Source organism: Nicotiana attenuata, chromosome 3, assembly GCF_001879085.1.
Source record: "Nicotiana attenuata strain UT chromosome 3, NIATTr2, whole genome shotgun sequence".
In the NCBI taxonomy this organism is placed as follows: domain Eukaryota; kingdom Viridiplantae; phylum Streptophyta; class Magnoliopsida; order Solanales; family Solanaceae; genus Nicotiana; species Nicotiana attenuata.
Window position 1 is genome coordinate 64,898,336 of NC_031991.1, and position 19,195 is coordinate 64,917,530.

Here is a 19,195-nt window from a genome sequence, read left to right on the forward strand (position 1 = left end):
TTTTAATATGCCAGACTCGATTACAGCATGAAAAGGCAGGGTCTCCCATCCTCCAAAATTATATGATTCTTTTGCCATAATCAATAAATGTGGTTCGTTCCGACATGAATTGAGCTTTAATGAAGCAGCGAGTATTCATATAGCCGACTCTAACTAGTTTGAAAATAAGGTATAATTATTGTAATAAATCTGGTTCATTTGAGTTAACAAAAAAAAAAAAAAAAAAAAATTCCGGTCGCGCCTTATTATGCGGCGAGCAATGGAAGTTCTAAACCCTTCGTAGCCAATAAATTGAAGTCAAAAAATAGCTAGTCCAAATCGAGAATTAGCTAAATTTTGGGTACATAAGTTTAGTAATATAATGACTTGGTCACTACTAATAACGAAAATTAAGGAATATTCCAGACACTTGGTTAAACGAAGAATAGGTTCAAAATTAACAAGTAATTATACAAATAAAGTACTTTTGAATTGAATGATTAAGATTTTGTAACTGCCTGAAAATACGGTTCCTAAATAAAATAGCAGTTACATTCCTTCCCCTATATATATGCACTTCCTTTTTCATCATCACAAATTCATAACAGAAAACAATTATTAGGCATTTTCCTTCTGAATTTGAGATCATCAAAGAACCCATGGCTTATTCCAAATCAATTATTCCTTCCTCTTTTATTGTAATTTTTTCATGGGTTTTTGTGGGTTTATCCCATGGTATTGAACTTGATAAAAATCTATTAGGAGCATTATTTGCTGATAATGGTGAAAATGGTGGTATTTTTGATATGCCATGTGTTCAAAAATTGATGCCATGTCAATCTGCTTTGACATCACATTCTAAAAATCCACCAGCAACTTGTTGTGTGCCATTGAAGGAAATTATTACGAGTGATGCGCAGTGTCTTTGTACTGTATTTGGTAATGCTGATTTAATGAAGAGTTTTAATGTTACAAAAGATGAAGCTTTGAGTTTTGCAAACGCTTGTGGTGCTAAACCTGATCTTTCCCTTTGCAAAAATGGTACGTAACATCTTTTTTCTGAATCAAGTTTTGTATGGATGCATGTTTTCTTCTTCTTTCTTCCTTAGTGAATGCTGTCATAGTTGACGGAATCTCGGAGCGACGATAAAGTTGTCTCCATGTGACTTTTTTCGAGCCGTGGAAGAAATCTTGGAGCGACGATAAAATTGTCTTTATGTACCTATAGGTCACGGTTTCGAGCCGTGGAAACATCCACTAATGCTTGTATTATGGTAGACCGTCTACATCACACTCATTTGGGTACGGCCCTTCCCTAGACACTGCATGAATACGGGATGTTTTGTGCACTGGATGAATGCTTTTGTAGAATATATATATAATTTGAACATAATGGAGAGAGTGGTTTTTAATAATGTTGTAAAACACTATGGATGAATGATGCATTGTTATTCAAATAGATTTTGCAGCCTGATCTTGTTAATTCGATGTCCAGTAATATATGAGGGTATCAGTACTCTTTCCGCTAGTCATTATTCTATCTCATTTTTATTTAAGTAATTCTTTTTCTTTGAGATATTTGATCCTTAAAACAATTATTCATTGCATAGTAGACACTAAGTTCATTGATCATGAGTAACATTGTTTTGCACTATTTTTTTTCCATTAATTTTTCTGGCAACTAGTTAACATGAGTTTTATCTCCATTATAGCCACTGCTTCACCTGGTTCAGCCCCATCTGTTCCTTCAGCCTCTAACAGTAAGTATTCTCAACGCTTTCCTTTACCAAATACACCGACTGTTTATTACTTCAGCACGCACTTGATTCTTATCAGCTACTTTCAATCAGATAAGTTATACGGCCTCTAATAAGTCTGAAAATGTATTTTCAGATTCGTCTTCAAGTAACAAGACTGCAAGTCCACCAACAGCAAATGCAGCTACTGTGACTTCCAAATTTGGAGGCTTTGTTGCTGTTGCATCGTTTATGAGTTTAGTAATGTCAGCATTTTAAGGATGGAGCAGAACACACTGTTCTTGAATTGAAAGGCTAATTTGCTTATTGGGAAAGCCAGTGCCTCAAAATCATTACACTGATCTAGTTTACATAACCTAAACTTTTTTCCAATTTCTAATGACTGATTTGTGTGATGTTTAGTAGTTGTGTTTTGATTTGTTTTTGTTATGATTGATAACAGTACATTCAATCAGATCTATTATATTTAAGTTTAGGCATAACATTCTCTTTGAGCTAACGTTAAATTTGTCTTGAAAGTGGAATAATGTGATTCTCAAATAACACCAAATAAAAGTCAAAATTGCGGCGGTAAATTCATTGCACACCATTCTTGAAACTACTATATTCATCAGTCAAATCTACAGACCTTCTAACCTGCTAAAAATAGAACAAGACCAACTAAAATCAAAACATAGTAGTCTGAATATCAATCTACAGCCCCTCCAACCTGCTCAAAAGGGAACAAGACCAACTAAAATCAAAACATAGTACTATTGAATATCAATCTACAGCCCCTCCAACCTGCTAAAAATAGAACAAGACCAATTAAAAACAAAACTTAGTACTACTAAGTAACAAAGTTGATGACTATGATGGCATAAAATTCCTGGCAAACCAATCTTGACAGTTGACAATGTCTATAAATCATAACAGTCAGTCCCTCTCTTGCCACCTTTCACGTGGCTCGCTTACATCAATTTTGTCACCAATAGAACCCCTAGCATAAGATTGACCAGGTTCTGTGGAAATTAATGAGTGCCTATTTTCTTATCAGTTCAACATAATATTGGAGGTTTCCCAAAAAAAAAAAAGAAAGAGAAAAGGTATACTAGCTTTCCTCATCAAACATTCCCTAGTTATATAAACATGAAGCATGTATCTCCATAATATAATATATGATCCTTTCCTATCTGAAATGGAGGCAAAACACTTATCTTTCATCTTCATTTCAGTCTTGATATTCGTATCCTTCATCTTTCGTTTAGTTCAGATATGGAAGGCATCAAAAACCTTTAACAAAATATTGCCTCCAGGGCCATGGAGTCTACCTTTGATTGGGAACTTGCACCTATTAATGAATGGCCCCCTTCCAGTACATCATACTCTCAGAAGTCTATCGCGAAGATATGGGCCAATCTTTCACTTACGTCTTGGAGAAATATCGATCATTGTTGTATCTTCACCTGAGATGGCAAAAGAAATTATGAAAACTCAAGACCTTCGCTTTGCTACTAGGCCTGAAAATATGGCCGGAGATATTATTTTCTACAACTACACAGACATTATAACTTGTCCATATGGTGATCACTGGAGAAATATGCGCAAATTGTGCATCGTGGAACTTCTTAGCGCAAAGATGGTCAAGTCATTTAATTCAATTCGACAAGCAGAGATGTCAAGTCTCATTTCATCCGTTAACTCCATGCCTGATGACTCATTGATCAACTTATCAGACAAAATGTTTTGGTTTACAAGTTCTGTAACTTGTAGGTCAGCTTTCGGAAAAGTGATTCATGATCAAGATAAGTTGATAATGTTGGTGAAGGACATATCATCATTAGCTGCAAGATTTGACTTGGCTGATATGTTCCCTTCCCGAAAGTGGCTTCACAAGATTACTGGATTGAAGTCCAAAATGTTGAAGGTTCACAAAAAGGTAGATGCAATTTTGGAGAATATCCTTAATGAGCATCAGGAAAGTCGAGCTAACGGTAAGAAGGGCAATGGTGAGACTGGAGGTGAAGATTTGATCGATGTTCTATTTCGAGTCATGGAGAGTGGCGAATTGGGAACTCCAATCACAAATAAGAATATCAAAGGTGTTATTTTTGTAAGTCTAATGCCATATGAGATATTTCATTTTGTTTCTTTTTTCATTTTATTATTTATAGTATTTAAACATTGAAGTTAACATTTATGTTAGAGTACAATATTGAAACGTTAGAAATTGTATATATCTTAATAGTTTTCTTTACATGCAGGACATGTTCTTAGCAGGAGCTGAAACCTCAGCTACAACAATTATTTGGGCTATGGCTGAAATGATAAGAAATCCAAGTGTTATGGCTAAAGCACAACTTGAAGTTAGAAAAGTCCTAAAAGGAAAGAGAACATTTGAGGATATTGATCTAGAAGAGTTGAAGTATCTAAACCTAGTGATTAAAGAAACATTAAGGTTGCACCCTCCTGTTCCTCTATTAATCCCCAGGGAATGCAGAGAAGAAACAAAAATTGACAAATATATAATACCTATCAAAACTAGAGTTATGGTGAATGTATGGGCAATTGGAAGAGAGTCTAAATATTGGCATAATCCAGAGAGTTTTATACCTGAGAGATTTGAGAATAATTCTATTGATTTCAGAGGAAACCACTTTGAATTTACTCCATTTGGCGCAGGAAGAAGAATGTGTCCAGGACTGTTATTTGGTTTAGTTAATGTAGGACATCCTTTAGCTCAACTGCTTTATCACTTCGACTGGAAGACTCCTCATGGAATTGCTCCACACAATTTAGATATGACCGAAACAATTGGGGTAGCTAGCGGAAGAAAGGATGATCTTTGTTTAATTGCTACTCCTTTTGGTCTCTCTTAACAATAGATATAGACATAAGAACTCTGTTAGAGAAAAAAAAATGCAAATTTCAACAATAAATTGTATTGTTTGTTGTTGTTAAATAACATTTTTGTTGCTTGTTCTGTATCGTACTGTATTGTAACTGATAAGTTTACTAAAATGCCCGTAATTGTTTTAAATAAAATTTATCAAAAATTACACATAAAAACAATTTAAGAAAACCTCTTTCTACTAATTTATCATTAATTGCGTAGCTTAGAAACAATAGCAAAAACCTGAAAGAAGGTTAACTAATAATTAGCAACAAAAAAAAATTAAAACGATGGAAAGAGACAAAGAATCAAATAGAGACTTGGATAAAAAGAACGGGGCGAACCAACTCTAGAAAAGATGGAAGAAGACAAAGTAGGTCAATAGGTTGGAAATTTGGAGTTGAAATAAAAAAGATGTTAAGGATAAATAGAATTATGGAGTAATAAGTAAAGGCATAAATGGAAAAGAAAATAGGAAACAATCCCACCACACCAAATCGGTTGTTTCATAAAATGGGGCTTTTGGTTGTTCCGGAAGAATGGATTTAGCAATACGATACAATCAATTTTAAATAAACAATCAAAACAAACATTATTTTGGGTTCCAAACAAGCTGTAAAGTAACTTGTTTATACATCTTTTAATGGTATATCCACATTATGTTACATGTGAGCGGCAAAAAATTAGCAAATATGTCAAAATTTAAATTTTTAGCAATAATACCTCTTTCAGGTTTTTCTTTTCTCATTGCATCTATGAGATCTAGAAACCACAAAACTACGTTGACATATTTATTATTTGTGGACCAGAATGTTAGGCATTTTAGTAGATTTCGGATTCTTCTCATTCTTTTTTCAAATTGTTTTGCTATAATTATTATCCGCAAATCAGCCCTTCCTGTAGGTTCTTTCAACTACATTAGATCATCTTTCAAATTGGTTTAATTTATTTCTCGGGGCAAGGATCTAGGGTTACTACCTTTCTTCTATTGAAAAATCAAATGTGGATGGCCTGTGGCCCAAAGAAACGAAAGAATCTTATCATTTTCCTGAGCAACCAAAACTGCTAATAGAAAAATACATGTAGAGGGTGTTTGGCTAAGCTTATAAGCCGGTCAAACTGGCTTACAAGCACTTTTTGGCTTATTACGCGTTTGGTAAAATTAAAAGTGCTTATAAGTTAAGTGCTTATAAGCCAAAAATAAGTCCCCCAACTTATCAAATTTCAGCTTATAAGCACTTTAAGTTTTGACCAAAATATTTACTATTCTATACCTAAAATACTTCTTTTTAAAACAAAACTCTTCGTATACCCAGTTCTTCAGTTGCATATTATTAATTTCAGCACTTTTATCCAAACACGTAACTGCTTATTTTTTAAATCAGTATCAGCACTTAGAAGTGCTTATCAGCACCTAATGCTTATCAGCTACTCTAAATCAGCTAAGCCAAATAGGCTCGTACACATGAATAGGGGCGGATCTAAGGGGAACTTACGGTTTCACGTGAACCAAGTAGCTTTTTCTCAGACCCAATATCTATATTAAGAAATTCATTAAATATTAACCCTCGGGGGTTAGCCTGGTGGCAATAGACTTGAGCCTTGGGGTTTGCTCCCTTTCAAGGTCTCAAGTTCGAAACCCACGAGGTGCAAATAATTTCTGAGGGCCATGAACCTAGTTATTATTGTATATTAACTTGAAATTATTATAGGAACCCATAAGCTCAAAATCTTGGATTCGCCTCTGCACATGAATTAAATCTACTCATGGACACACCAAACTATTCACTTTTTGAGTTCCCATTTATCTTAATTAAACTCTGAATTCTATATTAAAAACAATTAAGAAAAGTTCATCCACCAGAAACAAGAAGATAACCACCCAGTACTATTTATAATTACTAAAGTTTTGAAGTGGGCAAAAAACCTTCTTCTTCTATAACCAACGTTGAGCAGAGAAAACCCAAATCAAAACAACATGCAAAAACTACTGAAATCCAGAGATCAGGAAAACATAATCCAAAACAAAATTTGATCTTTCAACGGATTAGGAAGGAGAGAGAGCAGAGAGCTACAAAGTACTTTACCAAGGTGAATCTCGCAAAATTGCACCGATAAATTACTTTAAAACAACGAAAATTCTAGTGAAGTACTCATATATGTTCGTACTAGTACAAAAGACAATGGTAGATTAGAAGGAGTGAGAGAACTTGCCATTTATCAGGAGAGAGAAAGTTATCCTGTGTGAACCCTAAATCCCCAAAATGGAGGAAAGAGCGTGAGAAAGAAGAGTTTTGTAAGAAAAGAAAAAAATAGAGAGGGAAAGACGAAGATAAATGAATATGTTCTGATTGTTGGTAGTGGTGGACATAGTTTGGCCAAACCCGAAATCCAAACCGAAATCCGAATTTTTTAGATTATTGGTTTGGATTTTCGGATTACGGATTGGATTTTGGATTTAATTTTTAAATTTTTTAGATTTCGGATTGGATGTTGGATTTGGTACTTGGGATTTTTGGATATCCGAAAATCCAAAAATTTTATACTTTATATTTCGTACATTATCTATATGTCAATAATAATAAGTTAAATACCCTATCCATTAGATATTATTTCATATATGCAATATTAATTACTAAGATACTGTCAGAATACTTTATATTTGGACATGGTTTTACTATTACTGCTTCTTATCAGCCGTATTAATGTCTCTGTTGCATTTTCTTGATAGTAATTTCATTACTTGAATACTTTATTTGGATGATTGCGGTGAGAATGAGTAACTTTTCAGGCAATTTAATATGAGTACTTCATTTGGATATTCATTTTTGTAAAAAGAAGAAACATGTCAACTTATAAGCTCAAAATCGAAAATCCAAAATATCCAACCCGATTAATCCGAAACCGAACTTAAAAAATCCGATCCAATCCGAGCTTATTTGGATTGGATTTGGATTGTCATTTCTTCAATCCGAAAATCGAAAATCCAAACCGAAATTCTATATTTAATCCGAACTGCCCGAATGCCCACCTCTAATTGTTAGCGCCCTTTTTTTAACGGAAAATGGCCAAAATTGTCCTTGAACTATTTGAAATAGCTTAAAAATATCTACCCTTTATTTTTGGCACCAAAAATATACCTGCCGTCTATGTTTTAGACCACAAATGCCCCTTAAACCATTAGTCTTGCCATTGAAGTTGACATGCCAGTCCAACTATGTTAGATTTGCATATATGGCTGTCACGACCCAAAATCCACTAAGGGTCGTGATGGCGCCGGACACCACTATCAGCCAAGCCAACACCACTTAACTAGTAAATTCTCTTTTTAATATTTTCAAAATCATTTCTGCTAAACTTTAAACAATGAATAATAAACTTCACTCAATAAAAAATGATGTCTTTACAAAATTACTGAAGAATCCCGAAATCACCCAGAACCCGGTGTCACAAGTGCATGAGCAATTACTAGGAAATCTAATAAAATACAATAGTTGTCCGGAATACAAACTTGGACAGAAAGTAAATACAATACACTGAAAGAGACTTTGCTGGCTGCGGGTCGTCTCGAGAGATGCAGCTCACCCAAGTCTCTATATCATCCATGCTGCTACGTCCATTAGGCCACTAGAGGTACATGTGNTATATATATATATATATATATATATATATATATATATATATATGTGTGTGTGTGTGTGTGTGTGTATGTGTGTGTGAATGGCGCGAACCATAGATCCATCTATTAACCCGTCGAGGCGAACGGCCCGCTCCCATGAGAGTGTGATACATAAATCCTACCGAAGCGAACGGCCCGATCCCATAAGATTAGTAGAAGGAAATACCCCACTCACGAATCATACGTGCGACGTGGTAAAATATAAATTTAAGGGATCACCCTGCTCGCGGATCATACTTACGACACGATAAAATATATATTTAAGGAATCACCCCGCTCGCGGATCATACTTGCGACACGGTAAAATATAAGTTTAACATTAAAATCATATCTCTTTCTTGATTCTTTTCAAAATAAGGGAAATTCAGCTTGTAGCTTTTTATGGAAATTACCCCACTCGCGAAACATACATGCGATGCAGTTACACATAGATTTCTTAAGCTATTATAACATTCCTTCAATTCTTTTCCAAAATATGAAATTCAAATAAAGATCTTGAATTCCTCAATTTCAACTCTTTTCAAGAGATTCACTAAGCAAATTCAATATCGCTTCTTCTTAAGTCAAACAATAAACAAGAGTCAACAACAATATCAACAAGGCATAGTGTAAACCTAAAACTACCCGGACATCGGCATAGCCAGTAGCTACGTACGGACTCTCGTCACCTCGTGCGTACGTAGCCCCACAAATAGAGGCACATATTAATTATTTCACCTATGGGGACAATTCCCTCTTACAAGGTTAGAAAAGAGACTCACATCGCTCCAAAGTTCCATAACCGGCATTCCGCGCCCTTCCGAAGACTCAAATTGATGCACGACGTTCCAAACTAGCCAATAATTATGTAAACCCATTAATACATGTTCAATTACTCGTAATAATCCAATTTATAACAATTCGTAACCCCGATAAAAAATTTGACTAAATTCCCCTCGGGCCCACGTGCCCGGATTCCGAAATTTTTTGAAGATAAAGTTTACCCATGACCTCACAAACTCAAATATATAATTTATTCTCAATTCCATGCCTAAGATCGTGGTCAAAATCCAAAAATACCAATTTCTAGGTTTTTCTTCAAAATGCCTAAATTTCTACAATTTTACGTGTTTAAATCCATATATAATCCTTGTATTTAACCCATAACTAGAAGAAATCACTTACCTCTTGATGATGGTGGAACCCCTTCTCAAATGCTCTAAAAAATCGCCTAAGACCAAGTGGGGAATAAGGAAAATGGGCTAAGTCTCGGAATAAAAAGCCATTGCACCAAACGCAGAAGTCGCATTTGCGACCTCTGGATCGCAATTGCGACAAAGGCATCGCAAATGCGAAGCCAGCTCCCCCCTGCCATGGTCGCATTTGCGATAAAAAGCCTCCCAAATGCGAAGAGGACAGCATCGCAAATGCGATAACTCCCTCGCAAATGCAATCTTCCCTCAGCAGCCCCAGGTTCGCAAATGCGAGCCTACCTTCGCAAATGCGATGGTCGCATTTGCGACCAAAACACCGCAAATGCGGTCACACCAGCACCAGCAATCCCACTTCTCAACAAAATGCTCCGAAGCTACTCCGAAACTCACCCGAGCCCCTGGGGCTCCAAACCAAACACCCGCACAAGTCTAAAAATATAATACGGACTTGCTCAAGGCTTCAAATCTCATCAAACAATGCTAGAATCACGAATCATACCCCAAATCAAACTTGATGAACTTTAAAATTTCAAACTTCTACTTTCGATGCTTAAACCTATCAAATCACGTCCGATTGACCTCAAATTTTGCACACAAGTCATATTCGACATTACGGACCTACTCTAACTTCCGGAATTTGAATCCGACCCCGATATCAAAAAGTCCACTTGCGGTCAAACTTCTCAAAAACCTTCAAATTTCCAACTTTAGCCAAATGACTCCAAAATGACCCACGGACCTCTGAATTCACTTCCGATCGCGCTCCCAACACCAGAATCACTATACGGAGCTATTCCCAGACTCAAAATTCCAAGCGGACATCGATAACATTGAAATGCACTTCAACCCAAACTTATGAAATTCTTCCAAAATGTTAACTTCCACAATAGGCGCTGAAACGCTCCCGGGTCATCCAAAACCCGATTCGAACATACGCCCGAGTCCAAAATTACCATACAAACCTGCTGGAACCTTCAAATCCCGATTCTGAGGTCGTTTGCTCAAAAATCCAGTCCTTGTCAATTCCTCCAACTTAAAGCTTTCGAATTGAGAAATTTTCTTTCCAGATCAATTCCGAATTTCCCGGAATTCAATTCCGACCATGCGTACAAGTCATAATACCTTATGTGAAGCTGCTCATGGCCTCAAACTGCCGAACGACGTGCTAGAGCTCAAAACGACCGGTCGGGTCGTTACATTCTCTCCCACTTAAATATACGTTCGTCCTCGAACGTGCTGAGAACTGCACTGGAGCTGTTCGAAATCACTGTTTAACACCTTGAGCACCTACCCGTGCTACCACAGCTTAGTTGAGCATATTAACTTGATCAAATCTGAAGATATTCTCTTTTATTCAAACAAATAAGCTTAAAACCCAGTTCCAACACACGAAATTCTCTGCCAGGCATGCTTCCGACCTACGAATACCATAACGATCACTACATGATGTACCAGAACATGGCTGCATACCTTTGTTGAATTCACACTACGCACTGCATAACTCACATAACCATAATATCATCCTCTGATAATGATAGCCGAGATTCCACGAATCTGATGCTCCCAATGCACCTCATGTCTTATATAATTCTTGCCCCAACTTTTGCAATACCGCCGCGACGGAAGAGATGTGTAGAAATTCATTACCGACTGCTGCGTCAACATATCATTGAGTCCATACTCCTACCAAGAACCATCACCTCATTTGAATCAATTAATCGTATTTGCTCTTTGATATACTTCATATAATCCGATCACACTGATCCAAGGTCCAATAATCTCGTCCCACCCAGTACGAACTGCTTCAGGCAATAAGCCACCCAAGTCATGACCAAAAGTCTCATATGATGCTAGAACGTGCCAATAGGCTACAAGCTCGAACGTGATACATAAGGAAAATGAACTCTGCAAAGGCTACTCAACCCACGTAACTAATTAGACAACCGAAAGGTGTCAACCTTCCTCGGGAAAATGCGAAACAAGACACGCAACATAGAGTATATGGGACTGTACTCAACATCACACTGTTGCGGCGCGCAACCCGATCCAAACTACATACTCGTGGCGGCGTGCCACCCGATCCACACTTAAAATCTATATAAGGAGATACATACCGAGCTAGAGTGCTCATTACTACAAAAATACCGAATATCGGCCACAAGCACGCTAAGTGCATAATAACATCCCTGGGAGACAGATAGCGCCATACGCTACAAAACTCAAGCACAACTGAGATGCGATATATGATCTCAATTTCAAGAGCCATCCTGCTCATATGACACCATTGCTACGCGGAACCTCAACACATAAGAGAATTATCAAGCCGTTTCACAACTCACATGGCTCAATATAGTATTACATGACATAGCTGATGACGAAATAACATCCAACGTTCGAATACTCCTCCATAAGGAGTGCTATGCTGAAATGAACACATCATGCCTGAAATTGAGCCCATATTCATATTTAAATCCACCCACTGACTTCGAGTCAATTCTGACCGCACCGTACTAGGCTAATAGCCTTTCAAGGGTCCATAATAACCCCTTTTCCTCATAACACACAAGAATAACCATCATAACCGGAGCAAAACTCCACCGTCCATAGCCTAATAAACCGAGTGCCTTCCAGGCATAAATTCTCAAATTAGTGATATTACCACCATCTTCATACTTGGTTTAAATTTTTAATCAATCAAGTGACTGCATGTCACACTTATACAATCTTCCCGTGAGATACACTTCCACAATCTCATGCACCAGGTAACAAGTCTGCACTTCCACACCACCGGCCACACAAATGCTGTAAAACAAATCAAGAATCCGTAACCAGGATGCAAAGCCTCCTACAAAAACAACGATCTCAGGTGACGCTGAAGACAATACTAGCTTACTCTAAACATCCAAATCCCTTTCCTGCTCATCCGAGCTCGTGACATCTTTGCCAACGCCGAACCGCAACCTCGCTTCCTCACTCTCAATTTTTTATACCGCTCACTGCACCTAACATGCCAATATGCGACAGTATAAGAATTCCATCATAACTCCTACACCACTAATAGAGTTTACACTTCATCATGCAGAAATCTTTTACTTAGCTCATTCCAAGAGAACCATAGCAACCCGCGAGTAACTTCTCATAACGTAAAACATTCAAATCCTCAGGTAGTGGTCTAAACCACCATAACCCCTCCGTGACCCGCTTACACATAAAGGCCATAATACTTGAATACTTCCAAATAAAATCAATTAAGGCGGCCATCGAGCCTCGCACGACTGCCACAAATCACATGCAGAACTTAATCATGCTGAAGGAACTGATTACCGCCACCATTATACCAATTCAACCATGGTTAACCAATCTAACTTCTTCTGATTCATCCTTAACTTGCCTTAGAGATAATATTAGATCCGTTCCTTACATCACCAACCTAAATCCGCACTCATCTTGAGTAACTCCATTCCATAAGACCACATTGTCTCCAAACTCACGAACCGTTTCATACCCTTCTTGCACGCACATTCATATCTTCAACTGATACACCCATTCTGATAACTTTACTACGAATCTGAAGTCATTTCCTCTCATTCTTCCAAATGCTACACCGTGAGTCGAAAATATCATAGAACATCCCGAGCCTCTTATCATAATCTGATACAAAAGCTTGATTCTAAACCATACTGCGGGCTTGAATCCTTAGGCACCGCATTTTTAACCTTTGAATTCACTAGGACTGTTGTTGAGAGTCACCCACTCTGGCTTGGTCCCGATTGTAATCAACTCCAAGGCTCTACCGGCACACGAACAACCATCCCCATAGAGCACCCAATTGAATCACTTCTTTGTAAATCACCTCCGTACGACACACAAATCCCGAGTCTTCCCAAAGCCTGAACATGAGACAATAAGGCAAACTATAGGACACCTTTACCAATTATTTTTCTCAAATTGCCACTTATGTTCTTTTCCCCTTAGCAGAAATAACTTACCAATACGCCGATAACCCAAACCTCACAAGAAAATAACCGTACAACCCAATCGTAGGCGGTGGGACTCTCTCACTTAGCTTGAAACCACCATTACACAACTTCGGGACCCATCAAGATTCTCTCTTCATCATTAGCATGATCTTGCACAACCAACCCGCCAAATTCCTCGAAACCTTCCTGTTAACCGTTCCATGAACACTCTGAATCACTAGCCGCGTTTACATATTCTACCTCTCACCGAATAGCCAGTAGAATTCTTCATAGAAGCTTCGTCAACCATGCGGCCGCTGACCTGCTCACAGGAGATAACCCGCCTGGGAAAATTACATGCCGACATCCTCCAACGTTGCTATATTGGGTACACTTACTGCAAAATCAATAACCCATCCAAAGTCATGTTGTACCCTTTTTCATATCAAGTAACTCCTTTCTGTTGCACCCAATTTCCCACTGTATGACATCCAATATTTCAAATCAAGCCCGTAGATCCAGTCACTGACCAACGTGAATCCCAATTCACTATAAAGTCCTCCCAAGGCGTGTAGTCATCCTACCACAGAACCCATGTGCTACTCTGCCACTCTCTCACTTTGGTCAAATTCACTCCTTTAAGCAACTACTCAATTCCTGTCTCCCACACTTGGCCTTCCAGGAGTTTAATCACCACAAGACACTTCCTGCATGTCCATCCCCATCCTTCGCTGCCCAGCCATTGCCTTAAATCAAAATATATCTCTGTAGCACTTGAACCAATAGATCGTTACTACGTCAACCCAAACCTGAACATTCATGGTTCGGTTGTCTTTCCTCCGCCAAAAATAAAACACTGGATCTCTGAATCATGCATTGAGTAAACCTCCTTCTAAGTCAACCACTGCTCTGACACATAGACAAGCATCCTACCATTACATCAATACTGTGCGGTAACAACCCATGAGCATCATAGTAACATGTGCATAGCCTCAAAGACCTCAGAAGTAGACTACTAAGCTGAAACGACAGAATATCCTTCCGCAAGGCGACGACAATAGTCCAATCAACTATGCAGGAGGGAACATCCCGCACCACATCTGTAGTACCATTAAAATTCCCCACTTCTCGATTTATAATAAGCGCTTCGCGTCGCATAGATTGAGTAGGAACGAAGTAAAGGCATAAGCCTCAAAGGAATCAAACCACACGATGAGGAATCAAGAAGGGAAGTGCTCCTAACAGCCCTGTAGCCTCTCAAAGATAAGTACAGACGTCTCTGTACCGATCCGCAAAACTCTACTAGACTCGCTCATGACTCGTGAGACCTAAGGGAACCTAGTGCTCTGATACCATGTTGTCACGACCCAAAATCCACTAAGGGTCGTGATGGCGCCGGACACCACTGTCAGAAAAGCCAACACCACTTAACTAGTAAATTCTTGTTTTAATATTTTCAAAATCATTTCCGCTAAACTTAAACAATGAATAATAAACTTCACTGAATAAATAATGATGTCTTTACAAAATTACTGACTAATCCCGAAATCATCCCAGAACCCAGTATCATAAGTGCATGAGCAATTACTAGGAAATCTAATAAAGCACAATAGCTGTCCGGAATACAAACTTGGACATAAAGTAAATACAATACACTGAAAGAGGATCTACTGGTTGCGGGTCGTCTCGAGAGGTGCAGCTCACCTAAGTCTCCGTATCATCCATGCTACTACGTCCATTAGGCCACTAGAAGTACATGTTCCTATGCAACAAAAATGCACAACATGTGTAGCATGAGTACAAAAAACAACATGTACTCAGTAAGTATCCCGCCTAACCTCAAAGAAGTAGTGACGAGGGGTCGACTTCGACACTTACTAATGGTCCAGTAATATCATTACAATAAAGAAGTGAATAAGTATGAAACAGGGCAATTATATGAAATAAGCATGTATAAAACACATAGTAACATCCCCTTCTTCTTTATTTTACTCAAGTTTTCATCTAGCAATTTCCCTCCGTAACTGGAGCACATATATAGATATGGTGGATTTCCTTAAAGAAGTTGTCATAATTCAAAACAGGAAAAAGAATCCTCCAGGTTCACTGGCTTCTAGCCAAATATCACGTACGATTCCATGAGAATAGTATATATATATATATACTATTGTGCACTACCGAGGGTCGAGCGGCGCGAACCATAGACGCATCTATTAACCTGCCGAGGCGAAAGGCTCACTCCCATGAGAGTGTGATACATAAATCATGTCGAGGCGAACGGCCCGATCCCATAAGAGTAGTAGAAGGAAATACCCCGCTCACGAATCATACATGCAACGTGGTAAAATATAAATTTAAGGAATCACCCCGCTCGTGGATCAGACTTACGACGCAGTAAAATATAAGTTTAACATTAAAATCATATCTCTTTCTTGATTCTTTTCAAAATAAAGGAAATTCAGCTTGTAGCTTTTTAAGGAAATTACCCCGCTCGCGAAACATACATGCGATGCGGTTACACATAGATTTCTTAAGCTATTATAATATTCCTTCAATTTTTTTCAAAAATACGAAATTCAAATAAAGATCTCAAATTCCTCAATTTCAACTCTTTTCAAGAGATTCACTAGGCAAACTCAATATCGCTTCTTCTCAAGGCAAACAATAAACAAGAGTCAACAAAAATATCAACAAGCATAGTGTAAACCTAAAACTACCCGGACATAGGCATAGCTAGTAGCTACGTACGGACTCTCGTCACCTCGTGCGTACGTAGCCCCCACAAATAGAGGCACATATTAATTATTTCACCTATGGGGACAATTCCCTCTTACAAGGTTAGAAAAGAGACTCACCTCGCTCCGAAGTTCAATAACCGGCATTCCGCGCCCTTCGGAAGACTCAAATTGATGCACGACGTTCCAAAACTAGCCAATAATTATGTAAACCCATTAATACATATTCAATTACTCATAATTTATAACAATTCCTAACCTCGATCGAAAAGTTGACTAAATTGCCCTCGGGCCCACGTGCTCGGATTCCAAAATTTTTGATGATAAACTTTACCCATGACCTCACGAAGTCAAATATATAATTTATTCTCAACTCCATGCCCAAGATCGTGGTCAATATCCAAAAATACCAATTTCTAGGTTTTTCTTCAAATTGCCTAATTTTCTACAATTTTACATGTTTAAATCCATATATAATCCTTGTATTTAGCCCATAACTAGAAGAAATCACTTACCTCTTAATGATGGTGGAACCCCTTCTCAAATGCTATCAAAAATCGCCTAAGACCAAGTGGGAATGAGGGAAATGAGCTAAGTCTTGAAATAAAAAGCCATTGCACCAAACGCAGAAGTTGCATTTGCGACCTCTGGATTGCAATTGCGATGGTCACATTTGCGAGAAAGGCATCGCAAATGCGAAGCCAGCTCCCCCCTGCCATGGTCACATTTGCGACAAAAAGCCTCGCAAATGCGAAGAGGACAGCATCGCAAATGCAATAACTCCCTCGCAAATGCGATCTTCCCTTAGCAGCCCTAGGTTCACAAATGCGAGCCTACCTTCGCAAATGCAATGGTCGCATTTGCGACCAAAACACCGCAAATGCGGTCACACCAACACCAACAATCCCACTTCTCAACAAAATTCTCCGAAGCTACTCCGAAACTCACCCGAGCCCCCGAGGCTCCAAACTAAACACCCGTACAAGTCTAAAAACATAATACGGACTTGCTCAAGGCTTCAAATCGCATCAAACAACGCTAGAATCACGAATCACACCCCAAATCAAACTTGATGAACTTAAAAATTTCAAACTTCTACTTTCGATGCTTAAACCTATCAAATCACGTCTGATTGACCTCAAATTTTGCACATAAGTCATATTCGACATTATGGACCTACTCCAACTTCCGGAATTTGAATCCGACCCCGATATCAAAAAGTCCACTTCCGGTCAAACTTCTCAAAAACCTTCAAATTTACAATTTTAACTAAATGACTCCAAAATGACCCACGAATCTCTGAATTTACTTCCGATCGTGCTCCCAACACCAGAATCACCATACAGAGCTATTCCTAGACTCGGAATCCCAAGCGAACATCGATAACATTGAAATGCACTTCAACCCAAACTTATGAAATTCTTCCAAAATGTTAACTTCTACAATAGGCGCCGAAACGCTCTCGGGTCATCCAAAACCCGATCCGGACATACGCCAAAGTCCAAAATCATCATACGAACCTGCTGGAGCCTTCAAATCCGGATTTCGAGGTCGTTTACTTAAAAACCAATCCTTGTCAATTCCTCCAACTTAAAGCTTCCGAAATGAGAAATTTTTTTTCTAGATCAATTCCGAACTTCCCGGAATTCAATTCCGACCATGCGTACAAGTCATATTACGTGATTTGAAGCTGTTCATGGCCTTAAACTGCCGAACGACGTGTTGGAGCTCAAAACGACCAGTCAGATCGTTACAATGGCCATCCACCTAAGCAATCCAGCATGGCGAAAAGTTTATTCTTTGTTCTTGAATCCTAATCACACAAAAAAGAAATCAGAAAATTAAAAAAATGCCAAAATAGTTCTTGATTAGGGTTTATGATTTGATTAGAAAACTCCATTGTTCTCTTTTGTGAATTTATGATTAGTTAGATCTAAATTTTTAGATGCTTATCTGTTATAGATTCACAACATCAACCCAACAATCCGTAATAAGATTCAGATCAAACTAATCATAAATTTATAAAATGCTTTTTCATATTATCATGCTCTTAAGAACTCTTCCATGAAAGGTTTTTTTTTGGGGGAGGGGGGGTTTAGCTCAGATGTTTAAACCAAGAAATCAGTTGTTGAAATTTAATTTTTATCTTCAATCGCAATATCGAAGCAATTTACAGTAACATCCAATTAAAACTGTTAAAATTTGACACTAATTATTTTCAATAACCCAACAACAACAACAAAATATTTCACCAAGAAGGTTTCAAATCAGCAGCTATTTTCAAAGTTTGACAAACAAAGAATGGCTACACAAGTTTTCCAACAACAATCAACCATTTGAATTAAATTTGAGCCTCAGATCTGTTGACCCTACAACCCAATCAATGAGCTCGATCCTTCGACACACATGTAAAACTTCAAATAAATTTCACACAATGGAATTTTTTAATCAAATCATAAACCCCAATCAAGAACTATTTTGGTATTCTTTAATTTTCTGATTTCTTTTTTTTCTGATTAGGATTCAAGAACAAAGAATAAACTTTTCGTCATGTTGGATTGCTTAGGTGGATGGCCATATATGCAAATCTAACCCAGTAGGACTTCCATGTCAGCTTCAATGGCAAGACTAACGGTTTAAGGGGCATTTGTGGTCCAAAACATAGACGGCAGGGATATTTTTGGTACCAAAAATAAACGGAGGGTATTTTTGAGATATTTCAAATAGTTCAAGGACAATTTTGGCCCTTTTCTATTTTTTTAAAGGCAGCTGAGGTTTCAAGCCCAGCTAAAAATTGCATGTTCAATTTGATACTGAATACATGAGGAAACACCTAAAAATGCTAGTACTATTTTTTTCATTTAGACACATCAAACACAAAGTATATTACTTCATCCGGTCCACAATAAGTGATCAATTTGCTTTTTTGTTTTGGTCCAAAATAAGTGTCCATTTATATAATCAAGAAAATATTCAATTTGGTTTTTCAAAATTACCCTTACGTATGTATCCCTAAAAAGT

The 19,195-nt window shown here is 37.9% G+C and overlaps 2 protein-coding genes across 2 annotated transcripts; both read left to right on the forward strand.

The window, feature by feature from the left end:
* On the forward strand, positions 525-4,594 carry LOC109224443 (premnaspirodiene oxygenase-like). Its single transcript, XM_019389023.1, has 4 exons — positions 525-1,020; positions 1,692-1,739; positions 1,873-3,828; positions 3,980-4,594. Exons 3-4 carry the CDS (start codon positions 2,872-2,874, stop codon positions 4,592-4,594), a joined length of 1,572 nt encoding a protein of 523 aa, XP_019244568.1. The 5' UTR covers positions 525-1,020; positions 1,692-1,739; positions 1,873-2,871.
* On the forward strand, positions 639-1,994 carry LOC109224442 (non-specific lipid-transfer protein-like protein At2g13820). Its single transcript, XM_019389022.1, has 3 exons — positions 639-1,020; positions 1,692-1,739; positions 1,873-1,994. The coding sequence occupies exons 1-3, from the start codon at positions 639-641 to the stop codon at positions 1,992-1,994; spliced, it is 552 nt and encodes a 183-aa protein (XP_019244567.1).